General features: G+C 46.2%; 1 protein-coding gene and 1 long non-coding RNA gene across 10 annotated transcripts in view; one reads left to right on the plus strand and one right to left on the minus strand.

Moving 5' to 3' along the window:
• Positions 1-26,780, plus strand: part of LOC310825973 (GTPase KRas) — a 79,486-nt gene that overhangs the window by 13,643 nt on the left and 39,063 nt on the right. For 3 of the 6 annotated variants that reach the window (XM_083700275.1, XM_083700277.1, XM_083700279.1), the window contains exons 3-5: positions 11,603-11,781; positions 15,038-15,197; positions 23,269-23,392. In XM_083700275.1, coding sequence (XP_083556401.1) covers positions 11,603-11,781; positions 15,038-15,197; positions 23,269-23,388 — 459 coding nt within the window. In that variant the 3' untranslated portion in view covers positions 23,389-23,392. The remainder of the gene's footprint in view (positions 1-11,602; positions 11,782-15,037; positions 15,198-23,268; positions 23,393-26,780) is intronic. The other 3 variants (XM_083700276.1, XM_083700271.1, XM_083700278.1) reach the window with 1 other exon arrangement.
• Positions 1,415-5,453, minus strand: LOC310826303. Of its 4 annotated transcripts, none has more exons than XR_014555715.1 (3): positions 4,375-5,453; positions 2,165-2,244; positions 1,415-2,041 (listed from the first exon to the last, which is right to left on the minus strand). It is a non-coding gene; the product is annotated as an uncharacterized lncRNA (long non-coding RNA). The 4 variants fall into 4 exon arrangements; XR_014555716.1 differs by lacking the exon at positions 4,375-5,453 and adding an exon at positions 3,515-4,179; XR_014555717.1 differs by lacking the exon at positions 4,375-5,453 and adding an exon at positions 3,361-4,179.

The raw sequence follows: 26,780 nt of genomic DNA on the forward strand, positions 1-26,780 counted from the left end.
AAAGGCATTAGTGCTCTGATGGTGTTTCCTGCTTGGCAGGGGGTTGGACTCGATGGCCCTTGTGGTCTCTTTCAACTCTATGATTCTATGATCTCCAAATGCAGGATTGAGTTACAGGTGGGTCCCATGTTTGAAGCGGTTGAAGACTATGGATTTAGAAGATACAGTGGACACTCGGGTTGCGAACATGATCCGTGCGGGATGCACGTTCGCAACCTGCAGCGGCGCGTCTGCCCACACGCAGGTTGTGATTTGGCACTTCTGCGCATGCACAAAGCACGATTTAGTGCTTCTGCGCATGCGCGACCACTGAAACCCAGAAGTAACCTGTTCCGGTACTTCCGGGTTTCGGCAGGTGTGTAACCTGAAAAAACACAACCTGAAGCAGCTTATAGCACTATAGTAGCTAGGTGCTGCCATTCCATAAAATGTGACCTGTTTACGTAACTGCTACACCAGGGGAACTGCTGGGTATTTAAAACACCCGGCCACTGATCCGTGTCACAGATTTGCGCCTGCTAATTGATATGCATAGATGCCCTTCGGCAAAGTAAGAGGGTGGTTGGTTGGGGTCTCGCAACCTACTTGTGACCTTCTTGGAAGCTCCTGGCCGGCCAAGAACAACGACAGTTTGCTGGACTAGGTAGACCTTAGTTCTGATCCAACAAGGCCAGTTCTTAAGGCCCTATTAACAGAGTTGAAAATCTGTTAACAACACCTGCTGAAACCCCAGAAAGCGGGGCGCATGTGGGAATTGGCAGGAATCCCTTAAGTCAGGGGATGAGACATTGGGCAAGGGACATTCTCATCGCCACCTGGAGATGCGTAGAACTGAAACCGGGACCTCCTTCTGCATGCAAAGCAGATGTTCTGCCGTTGCATCTCTGGCCTTGCCCAGAGTTTTCTTAATGTAGGGCTGCCATACCTCTGGGTTTTCCCCGATGCATCTGGGGATTGGGCTGCAAAATGGCGTCTGGGCGTTGTTGTTGTTTTCACCCCTGAATTGGCAAAATGTCTGGGGAAACCCAGATATATGGCAAGTAGGGCGATTCTTAAAAAAAAAAAAAAATGCTTAAAAATCCCCCCAAAGCCAAAAAAATTAAATTTAAATTAAAAAAACAAACCACAACCTAGTTAATGGGAGTTGCTAGCAATGTCAGTAGTTCAATCTTTGAGCAGGGGATGGAGGCATCTTGCCTCTATTGCACAGGAGTATTAAGGCACCGTAGGGCGAGAACCTCATATAATCAGAGAATTGTAAGGGAGTTGGAAGGGACCCCAGGGGCCAATGCTAACAAAGCCCTGTCATTTTGCCTCTTGCAGCCACGCTACTGGCAGAGTTGTTCGCCTTTGTTTAATTCACATCCAGCCTCCTTTCAGAATAAGATTATTTCCAAGGCATCCTACAACTTGGCATGAAAGAATTTCAAAACAGAGCAGCTGGCAGAGAGGCAAATAAGACTTAATTGTTTCTTTAAAAAAGTCTGGCAGAACAAAAAAAAAAGTTTTAATAGCATGTCTGAAGACGGCATGAGAGGTATCTTTTGAATTGTGAGAATACATTGTCAGGCGATTATGTATTTTTAACGTGTTATTAACGGAAAGAACAGGCATTTTCTGTGCTTTTAAATTAGCAGAGGGCAGACGGTGGAAGAATAAGTGAATATGGCAAGAACCTTCAAGTAAAGATGTAAAAGAGGTGATCCTTGGTTATGAGCACTGGGGTTTTTGCAAGGTCATCTGTCGTTATCTGTGAAGTGCTGCTGCTTTCTGGTCCTCCTGTAGCCTTCAAACTGTCCAGGGAAGTCAGATAGGTTTTCAGGTTCCAAAGTCCTTCCAGATCTTTTGGGCTACAACTCCCATCAGCTCCAGCCAGCACTGCCCAAAAGATATGCAGGGCACCCATCTGTGAAAGGCTATGGTATTGTAATTTGGTAACCAAGGGATCGAGTGATGAACTAGGAAGTCCCGAGTTCAAGTCCTGCGGCTGATCAAAACTTGCTTGACGGCCCTTGGCAGGACTGTCTCTTCTAGGCTTGTCCTACAAACACAGGAGGATGAAATGGTAGAAATAACTAGTAGAAATAATGGTAGTTGGTTTGCTTGTTGTGGACCATTTTGCAGCGAGTGTTTGCAGAGCTGGCAGATGAGCTGAAGAGCTTACCTTCTTGGCAGGTGAAGACTGAGCAGGCAAGCCATTTTGCTCCTTGTATAGAAATCCAACATTGCTTTATAAGCAGCCATCTAGATAGAGAATGCATATAATAATAATAATAATAATAATAATAATAATAATAATAATAATAATAATTTATTATTATTTATACCCCGCCCATCTGGCTGGGTTTCCCCAGCCACTCTGGGCGGCTTCCAACAAAGTATTAAAATACAGTAGTCTGTTAAACCTTAAAAGCTTCCCTAAACAGGGCTGCCTTCAGATGTCTTCTAAAAGTCTGGTAGTAGTTTTTTTCTTTGACATCCGGTGGGAGGGCGTTCCACAGGGCGGGTGCCACTACCAAGAACGCCCTCTGTCTGGTTCCCTGTAACTTGGCTTCTCGCAGCGAGGGAACCGCCAGAAGGCCCTCGGCGCTAGACCTCAGTGTCCGGGCAGAACGATGGAGGTAGAGACGCTCCTTCAGGTATACTGGACCTGTGTTGCTAGGCCAGACGAGCCACCTGCTATCCCACAGTAGCCAAATGGACGAACGCAGAAAGTTACCTTACACCGATTTGGACCATTGGGCTACCTAGCCCAGTAATATAATAATAATAATTTTATTATTTGTACTCTGCCCATCTGACTGGGTTGCCCCAGCCACTCTGGGCGGCTTCCAGCAAATATAAAAGCATAATAAAACATCAAACAGGGCTGCCTACAGATGTCTCCTACAAGTCATGTTTATCTGTTGGACATCTGATGGAAGGGTGTTCGTTGAACAGGGAGGGTGCCACTACCGAGAAGGCCCTCTGCCCGGTTCCCTGTAGCTTCTCATCTTGCTGTGAGGGAACCTCCAGAAGGCCCCCGGAGCTGGACCTCGGTGTCCGGGCTGAACAGCAGGGGTGGAGACGCTCCTTCAGGTCATTTAGGGCTTTAAAGGTCAGCACCAATGCTATGATTCTTTAAGCCACTTCTGCTACTTGCCTTCACAGTGTATCCCCCACTGAGGCCCATCAGGGCACTGATCCTGTATTACAAGGCCTCCTAATCAAATGCAAGCAAGTTTGCATCAAAGATGGGAACAAATGCGATCGGATAACTGGAGGTTTTTATCACCTTCCTAGCAGCCTTGAGCTGGAGGATTTCACACAATGGGCTCTTGATAGTTGAATGAGTCGCTGACTTTTAAGTCATCCTCCTACCTCATTCGTCTTTGTCCCTTCAAGCCTCGCTTAGGGGAGGGCTGGTCTGCGTTACTTCAGCAAAGTAAGCGGATTAAGGACCTGAGGTTTGAATTCAGATTGACACCTGACTTTCTCACAAAGGCGACATGCCAATTTTCCTCCCGTTTCTTACATTATAATCCCACCTGAGAAGCTCAAGGTGACTTGTGTGGAATTGGTCCCATTTCATCGCCATGACAACCGTGAGAGGCAGACTCTTTCTGGCCCCCAAGTCACCCACTTAACCCTGGTCCCCGTCTAATGCTTTGTTCCACTCCCTCTTGAAGATCAGTTCCTGAGTGATCTTATATGATGCTTAAATAGATACCACAAGTGGTTAAAAAAAATAATCTCTGGAATGGCGTTTCCTCTTCCGGAAATGGCATCTAGAGGAAAAATTAAAGGAGTTACAAGTCAATCTGAGGCCCAATACAGTGGTACCTCGGGTTACATACGCTTCAGGTTACATACGCTTCAGGTTACAGATTCCCCTAACCCAGAAATAGTACCTCGGGTTAAGAACTTTGCTTCAGGATGAGAACAGAAATTGTGCTCCGGCGGCGCGGCAGCAGCAGCAGGAGGCCCCATTAGCTAAAGTGGTGCTTCAGGTTAAGAACAGTTTCAGGTTAAGAACGGACCTACGGAACGAATTAAGTACTTAACCCGAGGTACCACTGTAACAGGATTATTACTGGTGATACACTGATAGGGATAATGAGTCAGAGAGTTGCTTTCTTACAGAAGATTGGGTTTAAGCCCCATGTGGGGCAAAAGATTCGCGCATTGCAGAGGATTGGACTAGATGATATTATTATTATTATTATTATTGTTGTTGTTGTTGTTGTTGTTATTATTATTTATTAATTTATTATTTATAACCCGCCCATCTGGCTGGGTCTCCCCAGCCACCCTGGGCGGCTTCCAACAAAGTACCGTATTAAAATACTTTGGCCCTAGGGATCCCTTCCAACTATATGACAAAAGCCTCCTGACCTGCGTAAGATGTTCTGCTGTGATTTTTCGCATGCAATCTACTCCCTTTTGGTGTAGATTCATAATAGGGTGAGAGAGGATAGAAGAAAAGCGAATGCCAAATTCTTTCTTCAGTGAGCTGACGGGCGTAAAAAAAGAAAGAAAAAAAGGGAAAGCTCTTGGAGACGGATATCTCTTTATGTATCGTATTTTTCGCTCTATAGGACGTACTTTTTCCCCTCCAAAAATTAAGGGGAAATGTGTGTGCGTCCTATGGAGTGAATGTCAGCTCCTTGGCATCAGCGATAGCAACGCGAAGCCTCCGAAGCGCAGAGGGAGCGCTCCCTCCGCGCTCTGGAGGCTTCGCGTTGCTTTCGCTGAAGCCTGGAGAGCGAGAGGGGTCGGTGCGCACCGACCCCTCTCGCTCTCCAGGCTTCAGGGATAGCCACCTGAAGCCTTCGGAGCGCAGCGCAAGTTCCCACTGCGCTCCACAGGCTTCGGGTTCCTTTTGCTGAAGCCGGGAGAGCAAGACTCTCCTGGCTTCAGCAGAGAGGGAGAGCTGCACAGTGCCCCTTCAGCAAAGTAGGAGGAGAAATGGAAGGGGTTCCGTTTCTCCTGCCGCTTCGCTGAAGGGCCGCTGAGCAGAGAGGGGGAGAATTTTTTCCCCCTTGTTCTCCCCCTCTAAAACAAGGTGCGTCCTATGGTCCGGTGCGTCCTAGAGAACAAAAAATATGCTGCCGCTGACCCTTTCACGTAAGATGTGAGTGTGGCATGGGCCTAGTAATTTTAAAAAATACATATATTTATAACGACAGCTATACAGAAACAATAGCAGCAAGCAACAAAACCGGCAGGACGTGAAATCTGCATCCTAGCAGGACAGCTGAAATGAAAACCAGCAGCCCAAGTTCACAGAGTGCCCTCTGCTGGTCAAATGGCTCTCTTGCTTGACCCAAAGAGAAGCCCACAGTTTTTCTCAAGCCTCTGGATGTGACAAACCCCCTTGGCTGGTGAACCCAACAGAAGTTTTTTTCTTGGTTATCTGCAGGTTCCGCCTTTCTTATTAAACAGACCAACCCCAACGAGGGCACAGAGTAGTAGGAATTGAGCGGTAACGGCTCACGCGAGGGTGTGACCAAAAGTGCTGTGTGCGGGTGCAGAGTGCCACTTCCTTGGTTTGTGTGACCAGTGTGTATTTGTGTGTGTGTGTGTTGCCTCCCCACCCACAGCTTTTGGGAGCCTCCCCAGTGATGCTGATGCTGGGCGTCTCACCTGGGTGACCTGTGGGAGGTGTTGGGTTTCCTATCATCCTGGCTGGAACTGAGGTGGACTTGCATGTCTAAAGGAAGCGAAGGAGTGGGGGAGACACTGGGAAGGGCTGAGTTGGACCCATTTATCTTTGCGCTTTTTTTTTTTTGTATTTGCATTACTTTTTAAAATAAATCAAACTCTGCCTTAAGACGTAAAAGCCATCTTTTATATATATATTTTTATTAAATTTTTTGTTTTACAATTTAAAATATTTTACATCCTTACATACAAGACTTCCCTTCTTCTCTTTGCATGGTTCATTTTTCATATCATAAATCCCTGCATATTTTACAAAAACTATACCATTCAGTATTCCGCTATTGCATCCATCACAACTTGTTTACACTGTTGAATTTATCTTAATGCTGCCAGCATTGTCAGCTGTATGCAATTATTTCCCATATATTCAACAAACGTTTTCCAATCGTCTTTAAACGTGTGTTCTTCTTGTTCTCTTGTTCTATATGTTAAGTCTGCGAGTTGTGCATATTCTGTCAACATGAGTAGCCATCCTTCTTTGGTTGGGACCTCACTCTTTTTCCATTTTTGGGCTAACAAAAGTGTATGTAGTTGCATACATAAATAACTTTTTTGGGGGACACCTGGGGAGATGTAAAAGCCATATTAATGTAACCTGAGTTACCCGAGGGTAACGTAAGCCGAGGTGCTACTGTAATTCATTTGTACAGTGGTACCTCTGGTTGTGAACGGGATCTGTTCCGGAGGCCTGTTCGCAACATGAAAAGCCCGCAACCTGAAGCGCTGTATCTGCACAGGTGCACGGCGCGATTTGGCACTTGTGCGCATGTGTGAAGCACGATTTAGTGCTTCTGCGCATGCGCGAGCGACGAAACCCGGAAGTAACCCTTTCCGGTACTTTCGGGTCGCCGCGGGACACAACCTGAAAAAACATGACATGAAGCAAACGTAACAGGAGGTATGACTGTAATTATAAAATGCACTTGATTATAACTGCAGCATCGAAACAATTAGCACGTCAGTAATAGCTACAGCTAAAAATGGGGCGCGGATGGTGCTGTGGGTTAAACCACAGAGCCTAGGGCTTGCAGATCAGAAGGTCGGCGGTTCAAAACTCCACGACGATGTGAGCGCCCCCTGCTCGGTCCCAGCTCCTGCCAACCTAGCAGTTCGAAAGCACGTCAAAGTGCAAGTAGATAAATAGATACCACTCTGGCGGGAAGGTAAACGGCGTTTCCGTGTGCTGCTCTGGTTCGCCAGAAGCGGCTTAGTCATGCTCGCCACATGACCCGGAAGTTGTACGCCGGCTCCCTCGGCCAATATAGCGAGATGAGCGCCGCAACCCCAGAGTCGGTCATGACTGGACCTAATGGTCAGGAGTCTCTTTACCTTTAATAGCTAAAGCCGTTGCTGTAAAATGTAAAACCAGCATCTGTCGGAGGCAGACTGAGACATCTTGGTCGGGGTGGGCAACTGGGGGCTTGATGTGACCTTCAGGCAATGCTGCTCCCTGACCCCCACGTCTCTCTGGCCTGGCATACCCCACATTGAGTTCTTATGTGGGGCTATGCCAGGCTGGAGGGACGTGGGGGTCGGGGAGGGGCATGTGTCCTTGAACTGGGATCATTCTTACTGACTCTCCGATTTTTAGGATCAGCTGAGGGGGCTTCTTGGTAGTTCTCCCACTCCTGGAAGTGTGGGGAACCATAGGGCAGCAGAGGGTATTCTCAGTGGCAGCCCCTGAACTGTGCAACTCCCTCCCTAAAGAGATGCACCCAGGGTGGCTCAGTTGGTTAGGGCATGGTGCTGAGAACGCCAAGGTTGGAGGTTCAATCCCCATATGGGATGGCTGCATAGTCCTGCATTGCAGGGGGTTGGACAAGATGCCCCTCATGGTCTCAGCTCCGTGATTCTATGATTTTCGCTGTATGGCATTTGCCATATGCTGGGAAAATGTACCTCTTTACCATGGTGTTCCACAGCGAAAGTATTTTGTTTTGTAGCGCCCGCCTCTGGTCAACTGGCTTTACCTGTTTTTATCGTTGCAACTGTTCTGTCGGTGTTGTTTGCACGTTGTTTCTTGTATTGTGCAATCGGCCCTGGGACCTTTATGGTGAAGGGTGGGTAAGAAATCTCATAAATAAGGCTTTCAGTTCTCCTGGATGGAGAGAGGTATGTGTAGAAATCTGTGAGCTTGTAGTGCGTGCTAGTCCTACTCCGACCCGCTGATGTCAATGGGCGCTACTTACTCAGGGCTATTAATTTCAGTGGGTCTACTCTGAGTACTGAACTCAGTGCCATTCCGCCTGGGGCTGATAGGAGTTGTAATCTAAAATACCTGGAAGGCAACATATTGCCATGCTATGGTTATCTCACGCTTGGACTACTGCAATGGCGCTCTATGAAGGTGACTTGGAAACTAATCCAGAATGCAGCAGCTAGACTGGTGACTGGGAGTGGCCGCCGGGACCACATAACACCGGTCCTGAGAGATCTGCATTGGCTTCCAGTACGTTTCCGAGCACAATTCAAAGTGTTGGTGCTGACCTTTAAAGCCCTAAACAGCCTCGGTCCAGTATACTGTACTTGAAGGAGCATCTCCACCACCATTGTTCTGGACACTGAGGTCCAGCGCTGAGGGCCTTCTGGTGGTTCCCTCATTGCGAGAAGTGAGGTTACAGGGAACCAGACAGAGGTCCTTCTCGGTAGTGGCACCCACCCTGTGGAATGCCCTCCCTTCAGATGTGAAGGAAATAAGCAGCTATCTTATCTTTCAAAGACATCTGAAGGCAGCCCTGTTTAGGGAGGTTTTTAATATTTAATGCTGTATTGTTTTTAACACTCGATTGGGAGCCGCCCAGAGTGGCTGGGGAAACTTAGCCAGATGGGCGGGGTATAAATAATAAATTCTTATTCTTATTTTATTTAATTGTCCCTGCCTTTCAGCTGCTGGAAACAGAATGCTAAAACTAGATGGGTCTTTGGTCTGATCCAGCCATGCTTTTTCTTGGTGCTTATGCTCCTTCAGCTCAGAACGAGGCCTGCTGTGTGTTTTTATTTCCCTGAGACGCCCTCCCAGGAGCTCTCACCCCGGCACTGATTCCCTTTCTCCGCTCCTTCTGCCTGCAGTGGAAACGCTCTGAAAAAGAATGAGACCGGTCACGTCATACCCGTGAAATGCGCAAGGAATTCTTGTAGGTGTGCCATGGGTGAAAGGACTCTGAGATCTTGGCATCCGCCGCTCTGATCCGTTTTGCTTTTATATAATTGCCCCTCTGTTCTGGTTACGTAATCAAGATTGCATTCAGCACGGAGCAAGCAAGATAAAATAAAAATAAAATCTGCTTCTCACCCAAGCTCTTGTTGGAACCGTGGGAAGAGAGGTGGCTGGAATGTCAGGATGCTACTTCGTCCAAACACATTTTTTTCTGGAAAATTAAAGCGTGTGGAGGAAGGTTGTGTGCCCTGCTGATGGGATCAGCGCTGCTGCAGTCCTGACCAAGAGGGACAAGGACTTTTTGTGTGTGTGTGTGTTTATTATTATTTTTTAAAGATACAGATTCGCAAAAGAAATAACATGGCATAGCTGAGAGTGAGTTTGCTGGCTGGCCGACTCTGCAAAAGTACTAGGAGAGGTTAGATAAGGTGCAGGCAAATGCAGAACGGAATGGTGGGAAACGTAATCTGGAATATCTAAAAGTAGCAAGGGGTTAAAAGGTAAAGGAACCCCTGACCATTAGGTCCGGTTGTTACCGACTCTGGGGTTGCGGCGCTCATCTCACTTTATTGGCCGAGGGAGCCGGCGTACAGCTTCCGGGTCATGTGGCCAGCATGACTAAGCCGCTTCTGGCGAACCAGAGCAGCACACGGAAACGCCATTTACCTTCCCGCCACAGTGGTACCTATTTATCTACTTGCACTTGGACGTGCTTTCAAACTGCTAGGTTGGCAGGAGCTGGGACCGGGAGCTCACCCCATCGCAGGGATTCGAACCACCGACCTTCTGATCGGCAAGTCCTAGGCTCTGTGGTTTAACCCACAGCGCCACCCACGTCCCTAGCAAGGGGTTAGGGTCGCTTAAAATACGGATCCATAACTGAGGCCAAATTAGCTATTTGTGCAGCACTGATTCCTCCTGCCCCGATTGTGAGAAAAGCATTGGTCTGGTTTGCACGCCCCAGTAAACCAAACCATAGTTACCAGGACTTGCAGGCTCCTGGAGGAGAATTAGCTGTTGTTTTGCTTCTCTTTTTTCACTCCCACGCTGCCTTTGGCATGTGGTCCGAACTTGGACTTCAGCTGTCTCCTCAGCAGCCATGAGCTGTGCCCACGTTTGCACAGCGTGCTAAACCTTGGCTTATCTTTGCAAAGTGTGGCAGTCGAAAAGTCTTGGGAGGAGGAAGCAGCTTGTGAGATCCTCTTGAGAAGCGACACGTGTTTGCATGATCCTGTTAAGCCCAAGGATCAGGTCCCTCGAGGTTCCGAAGCTGAATGCGAGACTCATCCTTCCCATAGCCCCATCTCACACTAGTCCTCTTTCATGCCCTCCTTTAATAATAAATAATAATAATAAACTTTTATTTATACCCCGCCCTTCCCGGTTCAGAAAACCGGGCTCAGGGCGGCTAACAACAAATTTAAAACACTTAATTGATGCAACAACTAAAAACAGCATAAAATACAATATAAAACGTGAATAACAATAAATTCGGAATTCAAAAATTCAAAAAATGCCTTTCCCTAGGTGGAATCTGCCCTTGAATTCCGACTGCAGCTTTTTCTTGCCTGGATCAAACGCAAAGAGGGGTGTGTATAAGTGCATAATGGTTCGCATAAGTGCAAGATGGTTTGAGCGTAATTACACTGATCTTGGAGTGACTGCACTGGCTGCCAATTAGTTTCTGGGCCCAAATCAAAGTTCTGGTTTTGACCCATGAAGCCTTAAATGCCCCATGAGTGCAATACCTCCAGAACTGCCTCTCCCCATATGAACCTACCTGGACCTGAGATCCACCTCTGAGGCCCTTCTTTGTGTGCCTCCTTCATGTGAGGCCCAGAGGTTGGAAACATGAGAACAGGGCATTTCTGGGGTGGCTCCCCGTTTGTGGAATGCTCTCCCCAGGGAAACTCACCTGGCACCTTCACTGTATGATTTTTAGGTGGCAGGCAAACACTTTCCTCTTCAACCAGGCCTTAGGTTGATTGACATCCATTGCCCTTTTTAATGTGTTGTGGGAGACCTGTGAGTATATGGTGGTATTCAAATGGTTTTGTTTTTGTTCTTATTTTTATAACGCATTTTGTTGTTTTTGTATTGCAATTCTATGCTGTGAGCTGCCCTGAGATCTACGAAGGAAGGGCGGTATACATAAAAATATAAGTGTCTGTAGAAGCCAGCCTCCTGTAGAAAGCTAAAACTCAAGTTTATTGCCCCACTCACTTTTTAAAATTTAATTTAATTTATAATTTTCAGGTTTATACATTTCAATGATTTTGCAGCCATTTTAACATTTCAGAACTTGACTTCCTTCCCCTCTTTCTGCGGTTCCCTAAATTTATTGCTCCACTTGCTTTTGCCTGTGCCTCGCCTTCCTCCATTACTGTGTGATCCCTGAAGGTCGCTCAGAAGGGAATATAGGCTGTAAAACGTTTCCCATCCCTGCGTTTAGCCACATTTTGGCTTATGGTGATGTGCAAACCAGGCCAATGTGCAGCGGGACAGGGCAGGGAGAAACCTTATAGGCTCATCACATCACCTGATTCCAGCTGCAGTACCACCCCCAACCACACTAAGCGCTGCTCGTTTTCTGGTTGCACCATTCTGCTTGCCCTGCAGGCACAATGTCTCCGGTGCGAAGGATGCTTCCAGCTCTGTAGTATTGGTGCCGCCTAAGTTAGGTATATATGAATAATCAAAAAGCGTTTTCTGCCTCCCCTCTTTTCTTCCCACCTCTCTCAGGATTCGTACAGGAAGCAAGTCGTCATAGATGGCGAGACCTGCCTCTTGGACATTCTAGACACAGCCGGCCAAGAGGAGTACAGTGCGATGAGGGACCAGTACATGAGGACGGGCGAAGGCTTTTTATGTGTATTTGCTATAAATAACACAAAATCTTTCGAAGATATTCATCATTATAGGTAAGCTTCACTTGGGTTGCGGCTCCCAGCATCCCATTGTTGGGCTTTACAGATGGCTGTTTGCAAGGCCACCTAACTCAGGTTTCCCTCCCTAGACCCAGGGGTCAGCAAACTTTTTCAGCAGGGGGCTGGTCCACTGTCCCTCAGACCTTGTGGGGTGGGGCGGACTATATTTTGAAAAAAATAATAATGAACGAATTCCTATGCCCCACAAATAACCCAGAGATGCATTTTAAATAAAAGCACACATTCTACTCACGTAAAAACACCAGGCATGCCCCACAAATAACCCAGAGATGCATTTTAAATACAAGGACACATTCTACTCATGTAATCCTGGTTTAGGTCAAATCTGCTTTTAGGGCTTCAACGGTTGAATTGTGCCCAGAAGCAAAATGGAAGCAAAATTCCAGCAAGCATTTTAAGTTATTTTCTCTTTTCATTTCATGGTTGAGCTGGTTTTTATCTCTGTCGTATCTTCCCACTACCTTATTGTGCACTGCTTAGAGCTGCGGTGTTAAGCCCTCTATACGTTGCTGCAATAAATGAATGTGTAAGACGCTCACAACACCGTGTTTTCATTGCTCCTTGCCAGGGGTCAGCAAACTTTTTCAGCAGGGGGCCGGTCCACTGTCCCTCAGACCTTGTGGGGGGCTGGACTATATTTTGAAAAAATAAATAAACAAATTCCTTTGCCCCACAAATAACCCAGAGTTGCATTTTAAATAGGAGGACACATTCTACTCATGTAAAAACACGCTGATTCCCGCACCGTCCGCGGGCCAGATTTAGAAGGCAATTGGGCTGGATCTGGCCCCCTGTGCCTTAGTTTGCCTACCCATGCCCTAGATCTGAATGCAGGACTCTCTCCTGGGTTGTGCGGATCCGCACATCCTCTGCTCACGTTGCAGCAGGTATCACCCTGAGCAGGTAGGGCAGATTATCTTGCTTCGGGCTGCAGGTGGGAGAAATGCCCCCCCCCACTTTAAAACAAACAAACAAACAAACAAACAAACATACTGAAACCTCCCTGCTGGACCAGGAGCCTGGGAGACCTGGGTTCAAATCCTCCCTCAGCCTTGAAGCTCGGTGGGTGATCTTGGGCCAGTCGCTGCCTCTCAGCCTAGCCTACCTCACAGGGTTGTAGCGATTATCAAATGGAGAGCTTGTGATGGACGGGGAAAGCATGTCCGCCACCTTGAGCATCTTGGGAGACAATAATAATAATAAATAATAAATTTTTATTTATATCCCGCCCTCCCCAGCCGAAGCTGGGCTCAGGGCGGCTAACAACAATAAAATAATACAACATTCTAAAATCATTTCATTATAAAATTAATTCAAATCAAAGTGATGGCAACCATTGGGCTAGAGTTCTGTGAAGATTGCCAAAGGAGGGAGTCAGGCTGTGCCCTGGCCAAAAGCCTGGTGGAACAGCTCTGTCTTGCAGGCCCTGTGGAAAGATGTCGTCAAGTCCCGCAGGGCCCTAGTCTCTTGTGACAGAGCGTTCCACCAGATCGGGGCCAGTACTGAAAAGGCCCCGGCCCTAGCTGAGACCAATCTAATCACCTTGCGATGTGGGACCTCCAAGATGTTGGAGGTGGGGGGATATAAATGAAATAAACAAACCAACGTGGGTTTGACGTCTGTTCCGATTTAAAATACGTAGAAGCGGTACTCATTCTGCTTGTTGTACACTCCGGAGTCCCTCAACTTCCCAAGCCTTTCTTGCGCATTACACAGAGTGAGGTGAGCGTGTGAGAGCATGACACCCTCTACCTGAAATGTTCCAGTGCAGAATCTCTGCAGGGTCTCCAACTTAAGGATCTCCCTGCAAGTAGTAAGCAAGCGTACCAGCGACGGAGTGATGCATACTGGTTCAATAGCTTCGTACATGTAGGAAACCCCCCGGAGAGCCTCTGCCAGTCAGTGCAAACAGTATTGAGTTGGATGGACCCAGAGGTCTGGCTCTGTGTAAGGAAGTGTGTGTGTGTGCGTGTTTCTATTGATTTTTTTTCTTCCTTGTTCTGCATAATATGTACATTGGCTCTAAACAAATGCTCTCTGGTCCACCCCCCCCCTTCAGCTGCCTTAAATGCATGCTAATTAGGAGGGTGTTGACTAGAAATGGGACTCTGTTGCGATTTGCGTCAAACGAAAGCCCATAAAGACTTGCCATGTGATTGCAGCAAACGCCCTCTTTCAAACTGCTCAGTTTGAAAGCAGCCTTTTTTTGAGTTATTTTTAATCCTGGCTCCAGAACCCACTGATTTCAGGATCTGTGTGGCGCTGTGAGAAGCCACACGGAGTGATCGTGAGAAGGTAGCTGTGGTTGTGTAACTTTGCCTCTCAGCCACCTCCAGTCCAGTTAACATCTTGAGCTTCTACACACTACCCTGAATTGAGCTTGTGTCTGCCTCAACCAGTCTACCTAGTCCCTTTCTTTTTGCCTTCACTGTATGACTGTTGAAACACCTGAAACTTCTAAACACATTGTAAATAATAGGCTCTAAGGAGCCATTTTCAACCTGTGGGTCCCCAGATGTTGTTGGACTACAACTCCCATCATCCCTGAGCTCTGGCCTTGCTAGCTAGGGGTGATGGGAGTTGTAGTCCAACAACATCTGGGGACCCACAGGTTGAAAATGGCTGCTCTAAGGACCCTTAAAGCCTTTTATCTTTATTTGAAGTATAGAAATTCAATAAATAAATAATAATTACACTAAATGACCCTCAGAGTCCCTTCCAACTCTACGATACTACAATCTCTGCTTGATCACCAAGTTCTGTTGGGCGAATGCTGTTTACTGCCCCCTGTGTAAATAAGGCTGCTTGGTAGCTATGAGAAATACAGTGTTTAGTGTGGACAGTCCAGCAATGTGGAACGTCCTGCCGATGGAAACCCACCAAGCATCCTTCTATATTTTTTGGTATCTTTTGAAGCCTTTCTTCAGGCGACGGGCCTTTGTACTTCAGGCGATGGGCCTTTATATCTGCTGTATGTAACCCTTTGTGGATGATTTTGTATGTGAGTTAGCAGTGTAAAAATAAAATAAATCAGTGAGCCTGGGGATGTGCTGAATGCAGATGAAAACCTTGGTAGTAAACAAAACAGATGGATTTAAACAACTTGCTTCTTTTTCTTTTTAAAATCTCTCCCTTCAAAGAAGTAACCGTGGCAACTCCACAGATATTACTTTGCTCTAAAGTGGTCTCTCACTCTTCTCTTATTTCCCCCCTCCCCGCCCCTCCACAGGGAACAAATAAAAAGAGTGAAAGATTCTGAAGATGTCCCCATGGTGCTAGTAGGAAACAAATGCGACTTGCCTTCGAGAACCGTAGACACAAAACAAGCTCAGGACTTAGCTAGAAGTTACGGAATTCCTTTCATCGAAACCTCTGCGAAAACGAGACAGGTAACATTATGTGTGTTGTCTTGCGTGTTAGAACAATCGTCCCCGGTTGAGGTTGAGAACAGAGTTTTCTGTTCGAATAATGGGTAGGATTCCTAGTACCTGCGAATCCATGTTCTTGAGAGATCCTACATCTCTCTCTCGATATGGTCTTTCCCCAAGATAGCTGAGATTCAAGAAAGCAGGCAGAGTCATGTTCCATTTTATTTGACTCTCGAGAGCCAGCTTGTATATCTGAGGTCCCATCTGCAGCCTACGCTTAAAGCAGTATCGCACCGCTTTAGCCGGTCATGGATTCCCCCAGAGAATCCTGGGAAACTGTAGTTTGTTTCTGGTGCAAGGAACTGTAGCTCTGTCAGGTATAAACTACAGTTCCCAAGAGTCTCTGGGGGAATCCGTGATTGGCTAAAGTGGTATGCTGCTGCTTTAAAGTTAAAACTTCAAAATCTCTGTGTGTGTTCTATGTGGCTTCCACTTTTAAAAAAGAAAGAAAGAAAAAACCATGCTGGATGTTACCCAGGATGGTAGTGGTGAACCTTGCACAGATTCCTTATGGGAAATAGACGTGATGACGTCTCTGTGTCTGGATTTTACCACCTCAGACTCACATCACCCGAATTCTGAGGCCAAGAACAGAATCCAGGGCAAGATTTCATATACAAGCATGCAGTTTGACTTCTCCAAGCATATATCCTTCTTTTATTGCGCTAAATAAGTCCCAGAGCAGCACTTGCCTGGTAGCCTTGTCTTCAAATTCGGAAAGGCATTGGGTTCAGAGGTCTGACTCTGCAACCCTTGCGATCCCTTTAAGATGCTGAAATAATTTGTCTGGCGTGAATTCGTAGGAACATCTGATGCATGCTAAGTGGCAGGATGTTGCAGCTGAAGCCTTGTCTGAGTTATTTTTAGTCGTTTTCATAACGGCAAGAGTTATCTGAACGTTTCTCTCCAGCTGCGCAGACCGTGGATTGTCGGGGGACAGTAAGTGCCCCGATTAACAGTTTCCCTGAACACGCATATGAACATGCTGAGTAATACTGGAATTGCAAACTGCCTGTGTGGGATTTTTTAATGTTTATAAGCTATCGAAGGTAAAAATTGAAATAAGGACTAGAGAATAGTAGCAAATGCTGCTTTGCGTCCATTTTTAAATGGTTTTCACATCCTCTCAACTCAGTAATTGCCCGGCCTTAATGCAGAAATCCCTTTCCCCCTGTATTCCTTTTCACCGAAAATAAATGTTCAGAAATCCGCTGTAGTGTTGGAATGTGTCCAAGGCTGTGTGTACACACTGCAAAAAATGCAAAATCCCGCAAGTACAGAACTGGAAGCGCGAGAACAGGCGGCATCTAATCCCCATGGGGTTTTTTTTGTAAACGGCTTGAGAAGGAAACCCACGGGCGGTGTTTTTATTGAACGGAACAGGGGCTTCTGTGATTCATGCAGCTGCATGCTCGTGATCCAGAGACGAACCTGGCTGGATTTCTTCACATAGCAAGTCCCTCCTTCCTTCTGCATCTCCTTGGTTCCAGCTTGGAATCTCAGGAACAGCATGCAGTGTGTCACTTTAGATGCTGCTGTTTGCGAGAGAAAACACCTGTAAAAAGCAGGGGAGGGAGGAGAGAAGGAGAGCAGTCTCTGCTCTGACTTTTGCCAGAGTTTCCAATGCGTGCAGACAATTCTCCTGCCTCCCAAGTGTTTTCCTTCTTCCTTTAGTGGGGAAAGATGAAGGATGTTGCCGTGGGATGGTTGAGGGCATATTCCCTTTGCCCAGGAGCCCCACTTGCACAGGAGAACGCATGAGGCTCCAGCTGAGGAAGCCCCTTCTTTACTTCTTGCCTTCTCCTCTTAGCATCAAATAATTGCAGAATCGGAAGAGACCCCAAGGGACATCTTTGGGTTGCCTTCTTTCCCCTGGGCTTTGGTAAATAAAACTCATACTTGAGTACACTTTGAAAGTAAATTATAGTGCTATGGATGTGCACATGACTGCCTGCAGAAAAACAAGAGCACAAGTCACTGCCTCAAGGAGCTTACAATCTAAAATTTGACCTGTGCGCTTCCTTCCCTTGCGCGCATAGCTTTTGAGTCCTGTTTGCAGTGCAGAATACAGCCCTGGATATATTTTGTATGGCTATGGTTACCTAGCCTGTGTGCATCATCTGTTTTTTTTTTTTTTGGGTTTTTTTCTAATCGTTGCGAAGTTGCTGGGCTTAAATCTCTGCTTGCTTTAAAAAAAAAAAATGTTGATTTTGCTCTGCGTTACAATCCACTTGCTTTGCTCTTCTAAGAGCCTGTGATTTCCACTTCACCTCTGCTCGATGATACATTTCCTTCAGGCCTTTTTAAAGAGCTGCATCAATGTATTATACCCCAAATCATAGTTGGTTGACCCGGTTCTAAATAGGTGAAGTTGCTTTTGCTGTTTGGGACTAAACGTATTTACCTGGCATCCTTGGACACCTGCCATGGCCCTGATGGGCACTCGCCAACACTGAAGCCTGCCTTGTGCCCACCCCCTCCTTCTGTGGTTGGCAGGGGGCAACTACGAGCCGCCACTTAAAATTTTCTTCAGTGCTCCTAAGATCACATTCCCACCGTCCATTTCAAGCACACTGTGTTCCACAAAGAATCCTGGGAACTGTGGTTTGCTAAGTGTGCAGGGGATTGTAACCCTGTGAGGGGTAGACTATAGTTCGCCAGATGCTTTGGAGCAAGCCACGACTGCTAAAATGGTATAAAATTCCTTTAAATGTGTGGCGTGAATGATTCTGCTCATACGGCTTAGGACCTATGTCATAAATTAGTTCCTGTACCCATTGAAAGGCATTTTATTCCATCCCGAACGTGTGGCACACTTAGTGGTAAGGGGCAGGCTTATTACTATAAAAAGTTCCAGTTACAGATAGGTAGCCGTGTTGGACTGCCATAGTCAAAACAAAAAAAATTCCTTCCAGTAGCACCTTAAAGACCAACTAAGTCAGTTCTTGGTATGAGCTTTCCTGTGCATGCACACTTCTTCAGATACAACAGGTGTATCTGAAGAAGTGTGCATGCACACGAAAGCTCATACCAAGAACTGACTTAGTTGGTCTTTAAGGTGCTACTGGAAGGTACTATAAAAAGGTAAAGGGACCCCTGACCGTTAGGTCCAGTCGTGGCCGACTCTGGGGTTGCGGCGCTCATCTCGCTTTATTGGCCAAGGGAGCCGGCGTACAGCATGACTAAGCCTCTTGTGGCCAGCAAGTGTGGCCAGCATGAGTAAGCCGCTTCTGGCGAACCAGAGCAGCGTACGGAAACGCCGTTTACCTTCCTGCCGGAGCAGTACCAATTTGTCTACTTGCACTTTGACGTGCTTTCAAACTGCTAGGTGAGCAACAGGAGCTCACCCCGTTGCGGGGATTCAAACCGCCAACCTTCTGATCGGCAAGCCCTAGGCTCTGTGGTTTAATCCACAGCTCCACCCACGTCCCTGCTGATTACTATGGGTTGGAGTAAAAACCCAAGGAACCTAGTATCCCCATCTCCACTGGTGTTTTCCAAGAACTCAGGATCTAGCCATTTACCCATCATCTCTCCCACTTTCTGGCATTTAGAAATACTTGTACTCTTAAGAGGACGTATCAGATGCTGGGAATGCTGCCATAAGCCCACTGATAACACCATTCCTGAATTTTTCCAATCTATTCTAAAAAACCAAACCAGCCATCTCAGTTACACAGCTGGCTATAACAAACGTCTCTTCTTCTTTGGCGATCACTTGTAGCCGAGTAAGATTGTCTTCCATAAACACGGTTTTAACAATGAGTCCGTAGGTGACTGTGGAGGCCAGTTCTGGATCCACACATCCTTCCACAGTGGGGACATTGGTTTCCGGGCGGGAGTTGATCACGGTGAGGGTTTGCCAAGCGTGTCTTCCTCTTAGCACGTTTTTCCCTTTCGTCCTGAGTTCAAGCGTCTTCAAAGTCCATGACACCTTTGGTAAAGGCTGTTCTCTAACTGGAGCGCTTGCAGGCCAGCATTTCCCAGTTGTCAGTGTTTATACCACAATTTTTTAGGTTTGCCTTGAGAGAGTCTTTAAACCTCTTTCGTTGACCACCAGCATTACGTTTTCCATTTCTAAGTTCGGAATAGAGTAGTTGCTTTGGAAGACGATAATCAGCCATCCGTACAACATGACCAGTCTAACGACTATAACAAACGTCTAATGTGCTCTGACGCACATTACAGGTTCTGCCTGTCAGCTTTTCTGTAGCTAAGCAACAAAGTGCAGGCTGTGAGGTTCTGCACCCCCTCTAGCCCCATACTTTTGGGGCATAAACCCCCCAACTTTTAACTGCATCTGGGGGTTCCATTAGAAACAGTAATTTGTTGGGAGTCCTGGGAGTTGTGGCTCTGTGAGAGGCAGTTCCCAGAATTCTTTGGGTGAAACAGTTTGCTTTAAATGTATGGTTATGTATGCAGCTTAGATGAGCTTTACTGTGTGGTTCCCCCTCGTGTGGAGAGAATGGGAAATTACGATGACAATTTCTTTTCCCCCCTTCCTTTGAAAACTAGTGTTCGTTTGAGGGATCTGGTAGATTTTTTGTTTGTGGGGTGGGTGGGAATATAGTTTTCCAGTAGAGCAGAGATGGGTAACATCACCCTGAGCTATGGCTCCTCCTATGTTTATTTTCCCTTTCTTCAGTAGCATGGTTGCTTTTTTTTTTTTTTTAAATGTGGCTTACTGCTCTTTGTGTGTGCTGAGGAGGGATTTGATGTAAGAGAGAAAGGCATGGGAAAGGTGTTTTTTGAGGGGTAGTAAGAGAGAAAGGTGGTCACTCAATGGAGCAGGAGACTTTTGGGTGGCTGAGGGTGATGCAGCTGGAGGAGTAAAAAGCCACAAACACAAAATATCTGGATGTGGGAGCAGATTGAGAAGGGAAAAACATGGCTGCAGAATGGGGCCGTAGGAAGCTGCGAAGAGGAGTTTGTGCTGGATCTGGGACTGCAGGGACATGGCTGTAGGAAAGATGGAGGAGCAATATAGCTCAGTGCTCTAGAATTTGTTAGAGCATGCAGACGGTCCCAGGCTGTGTTAGATATATAAGCTAGGCACCAAATGGCTCCTTAAATCGAGGTTGCCGTTGCCAAAACGGAATGTCTAGTCGCCATTTTTGGACAATACGGCTCTAAAATCTTATTTTTCATATGATGGACTGACTGTGTTAAACATCTGGCTAGTTCAGATGACATCCTTCAGCTCGGTTAAGAACTCTGAGCACTTACTATTTTTCTTAATGGTGACACACAGACCATTCATAACGTAAGAATATTCTTCACAACTGTGAGCAGGGAGAGAGCCAGTGTGGTATAGTGGTTAAGAGCGGTGGACTCATAATCTGGGGAACCGGGTTTCGCGTCTCCGCTCCTCCACATGCAGCTGCTGGGTGACCTTGGGCCGGTCACACTTCTCTGAAGTCCCTCAGCCCCACTCACCTCACAGAGTGTTTGTTGTGGGAGAGGAAGGGAAAGGAGACTGTTAGCCGCTTTGAGACTCCTTCGGGTAGTGATAAAGCGGGATATCAAATACAAACTCTTCTTCTTCTTCAGGGCAGTGGGGTGGGGTAAGTGAAGACAAGCTACAACAAAGCGTTTGGGTTCCTGAAATCCATCCCGATTGTGCAGATATAATATAACTGATAGAATTCTACAGGATGGGGTATTAGTGTGTGAAAACAGCCCAGATCCAAGAATCCCCAGGCATGAACCTCCTGGTGGCAGAGATGTCAGGCGCCATCTTGGTGCCCTGGAATATTCACTTGGTCGCAAGTGGCCGGTAGCCAGGTGCAAAATGCGCCTGGCACCTGGCTAATTTCGATCAGTGGTCCCAGGTTCAATCCCCAGCATCTCCAGGTAGGACTGGGAAAGACCTCTGTCTGAAACCCTGGAGAGCAGCTGCCAGCCAGTGCAGACAACACTGAGAGCTCGATAGACCTGACTCAGCATGGAGCGTTTTCCTCTGTTCCAGTGGCAAATGCTACAGCATTTTTCTTTGGACTCAAGCTCTGATCAGCTCCTGCCAGCACAGCCAGTCCTGTCAATGGCAACGGGAGTTGCAGAGCAGCAGCAGCATCTTGAGGGCCACCGATGAGCAAACCCTGTTCTAGAGGATGCCCCTTCCTCTTGTGGTGCTCCCTTTCTAGTTTCCATAAAGTTGTCGGAAAGCACATGCATGCCTTTGTGTATGTGTTTCTCTGTGAAAAACCTCTCCTATGTTGCAATGCTCGCCTGTAGCAAAATTGCCACTTCCGTGTTTTCTGTGGGATACAAGCAAAGTTTCAACAACTTACTCAAATGCTTCCCCTGTGTGGCTGGCTCTTTAAAAACCTTTTCCCCCAAGCCCTGCTTCTTCTTTTTGTGGTGAACTGCTTTGCCCCGAATGGGCTCCTCTCTAGTCAATCTTTTGCCTTTTTTGGTGTTGATCTCTTTCTCCATCTTGTCTGCATTGCTGAAACAAAATCACAACTCCTGCTTTCGGTGATCGGATGGAGGCGGTGGGCCCAATTGCCTTGAAATGGTTCCTGAGGGACCTCCATTGAAATGAGCTGGGCGGGGGGTGGATACACAGTCAATGAAAGATGTCCGTCCTCCCCACATTCTCCCTCCCCAGGGGTTTTGGGGAGGACACCTTCCCAGGTATTGGGCCCTTTTGGGAAGTGAATGAAATAGCATCTCGAATAATCGTGGCAATCAAAACAGTTGGATCGGATGGGTGCGCTTGTGATTATGGAAAATTTTCTGTGCTTTTCTTCTTCTTTCTCTTATTGCAAGATGGGGATGTGACTGTTTAGCTCAGAACCTCGCAGATGGCTTTCTGGGGAGCCTCAGAATTTCCTCGCTGTTTGGTGCAGCAGACAAACTTTCTGGATACTGATCTTTCCCTCTGCAATGCGCAGCCATAGGGCAGTGCTGAATTCATTCCTGGGTGCACACACTGCATTCAAAACATTGCCAGGGTGAGGCCTAAAAAGCCTGGCTAGTGTCTTGGATTAACTGTTTGTGATTGCACTTATTTGACTTAATTTGGCCCACCAACCCCTTCCATCCAAACGACTCGCGAGTGCAGCTTAAGCAAACTTCCAGTCATGCGATGTCATTTGTCATAGGTTCATCTTTAAAGGCAGTATGTATTTCGCTTACATTTTATGCACCTCAATCTCCCTACAAGGGAATCGAATGGGAAAACAGCATTACAAACAGTGTAAAATGTATGTGGAAAATATGTAGTGTTTCTTTCCCCCCTTTCGGCCTCGCCTGTCACCAGAACTTTTGTCTCCAGAAGGCTGGTGAAGTTTGAATCTAGCCGTTGGGCTCAAAGTGGTTCTTCAAATCCCTGCCCCAGAATCTTTGGCAAAGGACTTGGGTTCCTTGGCAGATGACGTCACATTGAAAGGGTTTCCTGAAGGGAAGAAATTTTTAAAATCCAGCTCCTAAAATGTTTTTGAGAATGGAGGCTCTGTTGCCATTTGCCCTGAATGCTGGACACAAGCGAAGCTCTAAATCTTAGGAAATCAAGTGTGTTAACATCTAAACAGGTGTGAACGTGACGAATAAAGGGTCTGACTAACCTGTGATATTGTTGGGACTCCCATCATCCTTGACCATTGGGCAGATTTGCTGAGGTTGCTGGGAGTTGAAGTCCATCAACATCTGGAAGGCCACAGGTTAACCACCCTTAGTCTAGATCAGGGTTTCCCAAACTTGGGTCTCCAGCTGTTTTTGGACTACAACTCCCATCATCCCTAGCAAGTCAGGGATGATGGGAGTTGTAGTCCAAAAACAGCTGGAGACCCAAGTTTGGGAAACCCTGATCTAGATCCTTAAGGACTGGTATATTTTGATATCAAAAATAATGAATATGGGATTGTACCTAAAGCCTTTCCCCCACATGTAGCTAGGTATATTGCTTCCACGCTGCTTTTCTTAGGAGTGTAGCTGCTAATTTTCAGTTTTCCTCTGACGACTGGGCCCCCACCATCTTCATCCTGGTTAACCAAAGCTGGCTTTAAAGGAGTTGTGTTTTACAATGCAGAGAGTGGAGGATGCATTTTATACATTGGTGCGAGAGATCCGCCAGTACAGATTGAGAAAAATCAGCACAGAAGAAAAGACTCCTGGGTGCGTGAAAATTAAAAAATGCCTTTTAATGTGACAGGGTAAGTTTTGTTCTTGTTTAAGAAGAAAAGAAAAAAAAGTTCGGCGGGGGGGAAAAATCTGATCACCAATACGAATCAAATCTAACTTGCAAACTTCTCTTTGGTGATTCCAGTAATTTCAAAATGATTGTAAGTATCAGCCAATCTGTTTTACTGTCGCCACTCTCCTTTAAGAATATAAAGGTTTTTCTCTGTGGTTTCACCTGTGGATGAACTTGTACGGTGCATTGAGAATGCGCCTTTCTCTTTTGGAAACCTCTTTCTGGTGGGCCAGGAAGTTTAGAAACAGACTTTGTTTGGAGCCAGTTCACAGGAGGCTGCAAACTCCTTGCCCCTTGAATTTTCAACACTTGGTTTTGCTCTCAACCATACCGGGGTGAGCAGCTTCCATGCCTTCTATTTCTGCGTGCCCCAAAGGCCCTTCTCTCGTTCTCTTCCCTTAGCAGAGCCATGTGCAGTTGCCCCGGTTAACGGGCTGCTTTCTTTAGAATTGTGGGCCAAATCCCACGCGTCTGCCGTGATTTGGCAAAGGTCAACTTATACGATCCAGGGTTCAAAGAACAAACCGCTCAACTTTTGATGTCTGTCCCTTGAAAACAGATAACACATGCTTACCCGCTCAGACCTAGGAATATTCACTGATTAGAATCCAGCGCACTTATGCATGCAGTGTTCTCCTGGGAGGTTGTGCTCCTCTCTTGAACGCAGAAGAAGGGCATTTCTCGATTTCAACCAGCCTTGCTTCCCACCTTCCTTGAGTGGTTTTGCCTGGTGGGATGTATCCTTAAACTCCAATGATGAGCTCTTGTTTGCCAGGAGATGGGTGTGTAGAAACTAGTGTAAGGTAAAGGTAAAAGGACGCCCGACCATTAGGTCCAGTCGTGGCCGACTCTGGGGTTGCGGCGCTCATCCCGCTTTATTGGCCGAGGGAGCCGGCATACAGCTTCCGGGTCATGTGGCCAGCATGACTAAGCCACTTCTGGCGAACCAGAGCAGCGCATGGAAACGGCGTTTACCTTCCCGCCGGAGCGGTACCCATTTATCTGCTTGCACTTCGATGTGCTTTCGAACTGCTAGGTTGGTAGGAGCAGGGACCGAGCAACGGGAGCTCACCCCGTCGTGGGGATTTGAACCGTCAACCTTCTGATCGGCAAGTCCTAGGCTCTGTGGTTTAACCCACAGCGCCACCCGCCTCCGAAGAAACTAGTGTACAAAGGGGAAATTGACATTCCTTGCTGTGCCCCTGTCTGCCTTTGGTCTCTCCCACCACGGGTGTGCGGCCCCCGCCACCAAATGTTGCTCAGAAGGTAAACTTTCATAGGGTTGCGCTCCATGAACTGCTAATAAGATGCAAGGAAGGCAGGCGTTGTCTTCGTGATATGTTGGATGGAGCTTTATTACCTGAAGAGTGAGCTCTTCTTCTTCTTTGGCGATCACTCGTAGCCGAGTAAGATAGTCTTCAATAAACACGGTTTTAACAATGAGTCCATAAGTGACTGTGGAGGCCAATTCTGGATCCACACGTCCTTCCACAGTGGGGACATTGGAAAGGTGAGCACTGCTAACCTCACTCAGGAAGGCAACGGGACCCCGCTTTGCCTTCTGGACCGCTGGTCAACCATGAACATAGCTATCAACTTTTCCCTTTTCTTGCGAGGAATCCTATTCGGAATAAGGGAATTTCCCTTTTAAAAAAAGGAAACGTTGACAGCTATGACCATGAAAAGGAAACTGAAGGCTGTGACAAACGAGAACTTTGGGGATGGTCCGATATAATAGAGCTGCCATCAGATGGTATAACTAGGTTGGCTCAAGTTAGCCAATCTCCTGAGATGAGATGGTTAATATAGAGCTGTTTATGAGGAAGAAGACATATACGAAACCAAACTTGATGTAAGCATGTTCCCGTTCTCTGATGCAAACAGAGCGGGATACTTCATTGGGTGATGGTTTCTGGTTGGCTAGCCTGAGAGCAGATTTGATGTGATGGTGAAAAAGTGTTTCCTGCCCTTCAATGATGCCCTGTTGAAGCATCAGAAATGTAACATCTGGGGAACAGGATGAGCTTCCTTACATGAGATGATGTCATGGGAGTGATAGAGAGGTCTTGCTGGCATAATCAGTTTGACATGTCAGCAGAATGAATGGACTGATGAGACTTAAATTGAGGTATGTTTCCCTTTTAAAAGAAAAACTTTAGTCTTGCTTCTTCCATTGGTGCTATTTTTAACATGCTCTCTGTCTTGCAGACGTGTTCTTGGTCTTGCTTGCTTTGTACTTATCACTTTTGGATGAATAGAATAATAATAATTTGGGTGCAATGGGACTAATAGGATTTCTCTGGGTATAAAAGACCCCATTTCACTGTCAAAAATTAGTACTTTGGGTCATTTCCAGCTGTACAACTTTCTCTCTTTTTAGTTCAAATTCAGACCTCCCATAATGTTTCCAACAGCTGTGAATTGCTGCTTTGATTACAGTATTTGTTTCAGTATTTTTTTTTAAAAAGTGATTTTTGCCTATAAAAGACCTGAGACCAGTGTTTCGCCAGTGATTTTGCCTTGTGGATATTTGAACTGCCTGCAATATGATCTCTGCGCACACCAGTAGACTACATTTATGGACACAATGGTCTCCCGCCATCTTGGATTAAACAATCCAGGACACTGGCACCCATCTTTGATAGTACGATAATAAACACCCAGGGGTAATGTTTTGCCTCAGAAATATTACTTCAGTTGAGAGCATCAGGTACCTAGGATAAGAGAGGGGAAACCTGATGTAAAATACACAGACAAGACAAAACTTGAGATGAAACTGTTTTGTTTTCTTTATATTTATTTTAGTTACAAAAATATTTTTAGGCTGTCAATTCATATCAACTATATGTGGTGTACAACAATATATACAAATAGCAGGGCACATAAAATACTATAAGAACAATACAAAATAATGATTTTATCGTTAGAATTGGGAAAACAATACTCTTAAATTCATTTTATGCACATTTAGTACCAGCTACATAGCAGTTTGTGTGAGTGATGTTCTCACTCATTATTTACATACATCATAGAACTTTTTTAATTATATTGTCCCAAATTCGGTAGAAAATATGGACAGCAAGAGACACAGATCCTTAAAAGTTGCAAAAATTGGAAACCAGGCTTCAAACTTCTTAGTCCTGAGTGAGAAGGGATATATTGGCTAATTGAATCCTCAAAAAGGAGCAAGTCCTTTGAGCAAGAACCACACCTGGGCCACTATCTGTAAAAAATAAAATAAAATAAATCCTCTCTCAGCTCTTCAGAAAACATGATAAAAGTGCACAAGTACCAACCATTGTTCAATTTCTCATGACTATTAAAAAGATGACTGCCTTATTGAAATT

The sequence above is a fragment of the Podarcis gaigeae genome (genome assembly GCF_964106915.1).
Source record: "Podarcis gaigeae genome assembly, chromosome: 10".
Lineage (NCBI taxonomy): Eukaryota > Metazoa > Chordata > Lepidosauria > Squamata > Lacertidae > Podarcis > Podarcis gaigeae.